This window comes from Pinus tabuliformis, chromosome 1_1, assembly GCF_031772625.1.
Source record: "Pinus tabuliformis cultivar Carrire ecotype Pingquan chromosome 1_1, CPIR1, whole genome shotgun sequence".
Taxonomy (NCBI): Eukaryota; Viridiplantae; Streptophyta; class Pinopsida; order Pinales; family Pinaceae; genus Pinus; species Pinus tabuliformis.
This window is the reverse complement of record NC_142297.1, coordinates 99,959,237-99,962,396: the sequence shown is the minus strand read 5'-3', so window position 1 is coordinate 99,962,396 and position 3,160 is coordinate 99,959,237. Positions and strand designations below refer to the sequence as shown.

The following is a 3,160-nucleotide window of genomic DNA, read 5'->3' as shown; positions in this document are numbered from 1 at the left end:
AATGGAGATGGCATTGTTGAAAATTCAAAAATAAGTTACGTCAAAAAGTCATATGTTGTGTTGCCTCTGTATCTAAGATCTACGCATCTTCATAATCACTTTTAAGACATGTGGAGACCTCTAATGTTGTTGATTCTAAACTCTGGAGTTTGGTGAAGAAATATTTTGAGCCATCATCTTCCTGATAATTAGCAAACTGTGCCAAGTGTTGTTAAAACTCTGGAATTTTTTCAATAGAAGTTCGACAATCTTCATCATAATGACCAACTTTGTTACATCTTCTACAAGCAACTTGATTAAAATCTTTACCTCTGCCTTGACCTTTTCCTCTACCTCTGCTTTTTCCTCTACCTTGATTTTTTCCTTTGCCTTGACTTTGTGCTCTTCCTTGATTGTTGCCTCTACCTTGACTGTTGCCTCTGCCTTGAATGTTGCCTCTACCAGAACTGTTGCCTCTGCTGAAATTGTTCCCTCTGCCTTGACTTCTACCACGATCTTATCCTCTATGTGCTCCTTGATTTTGATTGTTGTGCCCTTTTCCTCTACCTCAAAAACTTCCAGTTGAAGATTTACTAGTGCTAGTGTATGTAAAGAAGACATCTTCCCCAACCTATTTCTTCTTTCCAAAAGTTTTGTCATGTTGAGCTAAAATTTCACTTAACTCATCAAATTTTAACTTTTCTAGCTTTCTAGTTACTTGTAAAGTTTCCAAGAAATGTGTGTATGAAGAAGGCAATCTAAAAATCAAAATAGTAGTCATGAAACTATCATCCACTGCTTGAAATCCAACCTTTACTATTTCTTGCTTAATGTTATTAAGTCTGGAAATGTATTCAAGTACATCTCCCCCTTTTGTCAATTTCTGTTGAAGAAACTTCAATTGAAGATCAACTCTCTTAGATTTTGGTTGTGTATCAAATAAATCTTTAAATGTTCTCCAGGCAGACCATGCATCAAAAGCATTTTCAATGTGAACATACATTTCATCATTAACTAAAGATTTAATTAATGTTAATGCTTTGGCATTTTTGATCTCCCATTTAGCTAGTGAGTCTGCATCTATAGGTTTGTTTGGTTTAACATCACCATCACATACATCTTGCCAAAGTTCATTGTAAATCAAAGTGCTTTCTATGTGCCTTTTCCATGTCTTGTAATTCTTTGAGCCTTCAAGTTTGTTAGACTCAGAAAATAAATTTACCAGCTTGGACATTGTAAAAGTAAATGTATGCACCAAGATGGATCATGCACCAAAAAAGAAGATGGACAACACACCACACCAAAAAAAAAATGATCTATCGGGGCTTGGCCTTGGCCCTCGTATAGTTGTTTGAGGAGAAAAGTGTCTAAGCTTTGCACTTGGTTCTAGTTAATTTGACTTCTTTGACTCTAACCCCTCCTTAAAGTAAAAGTTACTTTGAGTTACAGTTTGTTTCCCTCAAATAAAATATTACACCTTATTACTCCAAAATTACAAATTACAAAATTACACCTTATCACTCCAAATTTACAACAACAAAAAAAATTACACCTTATAACTCCTAAATTACAAAGTTCAATAATAATCACACCTTATCTCTCCAAACATTTACACCTATATTAAAAATCACCTTATTACTCCACTATATAAAAAATTAATCCAAAAAACACTTATTACTCCACTCACTTATCACTCCAACAAAAACTTTATTTAAAAATCACTTATCTCTCCAAAATACATTAAAGCATGTTTACATACATCCCATGTAAAATATTTTAAAGAACTTTATGAAATCACATAAAAGTGATTTAACTAAAGGAACTTTATAACTTATGCATGTAAAAGCATAAAGCAAAATATGCACCATAAAAATAATTCGTTGGAGAGACTTTCAAAGCAACAATGTTTCAATGTAGCTCCTTAACATTGTTAGTGAATCAATGATGTTCTCCATGCTAGTTTGCTAGTCTCCACGCTTCTCTTTGCAACATTGACAGTGGATACATAGTGTCGTGGAAATACAACAAAGTTCTTCAATAAAGGTCCACGCCAGAGGTGTAAAGGTACCCTAGTCAAGGTCCATGCCAAACGTGTAAAGGTACCCAGTCTTACAGCTTTAATCAATGGATCCAAGATCTCACAAAACAAATAACGGCTTATAGGTTTTCATGTAATAAAAATTCACAACCAGCTTTTTATGTATTTCTTCAATTATTTGCTCAAAAAAAATAAAGGGGAACAAACTCCAATAGATATAAAATCTCACATTAACAATAAAGCTATAAATTTCTTTTCTCTAAGAAAATTGGGAATTTTTTATATCATTCAATCACTGAAAAATTTGATGGAGTTTTCCAAGAGCTTGTAGAGCTGTAATTTTTTTGTTCATACCATCTGCATAACTGTAGATATGATATATTGAATTTATTGGAGGAAAAATGGAGCAAAACAGAGCTAGGTCTTCTCTGTGCGAGAATGGGGGTTTGGATTCGGTCGATATGGTCTGCAAGCAGGGCATCAAGGATGTTGAAGAACCAGGTCGGCGGAGGGCCCTATATCTTGGGTGTGGGATACCTGATGAGCTTGTTCGGCGTGAACAAGTCATTTTTCTAGGTCGCAAGTTACCTGGAAGTTGTGAAAACACAAGAATATTGGTCAATGGCGGTCTCTGCAACTCGGGCATCAAGTCCGTCAACACTTGATTGTTTTGGGGTTGCTTATCGACTTAGACACTTTGTGGTATGCTCATACTAGATGGAGAGGTTGATATGGGGTTTGAGGAAGGCCCTACGGCAGGCGTGGATGGGTTTCAGCGTAGAAGTCTGCACCTTTGTGTTCTTCTGCAGGATTTGGTCACATTTTCTTTCTGCACCCTGAAACTTGCAGTCAACATTTCAATGGAGCATGGAAAATCTGAGTGCAATTTTCGATGGCTAGGTCACAGGTACTTCGTCACGACAATGGGGGTGGGAACAAGGGTTCTCCATCCCCTGTGCCTTGGTGCTTCAGGAGTTGGCTGTATTTCTACATTCGGCACGTCGGTCCGGGTTTTTTTGTGGCAGTTGGCAACCTGCCTTTCCCCCCTCTAGTGTGGCATCAATTGATCATCTGCCCACCATCGCCTCGGTGGGTTTGGGGTTTAGTCTCAAGCTTGAATTCGTTGGCCCTATTTACTCCCTT

The 3,160-nt window shown here is 37.0% G+C and overlaps 1 protein-coding gene across 1 annotated transcript; it reads right to left on the bottom strand.

Annotated features, from left to right (window-relative positions):
• Positions 1-610: 610 nt before the first annotated feature.
• LOC149211844 (uncharacterized) lies at positions 611-1,213 on the bottom strand. The gene has a single exon (XM_089388490.1). The coding sequence runs from the start codon at positions 1,211-1,213 to the stop codon at positions 611-613; it is 603 nt and encodes a 200-aa protein (XP_089244616.1).
• Positions 1,214-3,160: the final 1,947 nt, after the last annotated feature.

What these genes read in the sequence shown, in the direction of transcription:
- LOC149211844 (XM_089388490.1), bottom strand. Translation starts at nt 1,213, where the DNA reads ATGTCCAAGCTGGTAAATTTATTTTCTGAGTCTAACAAACTTGAAGGC.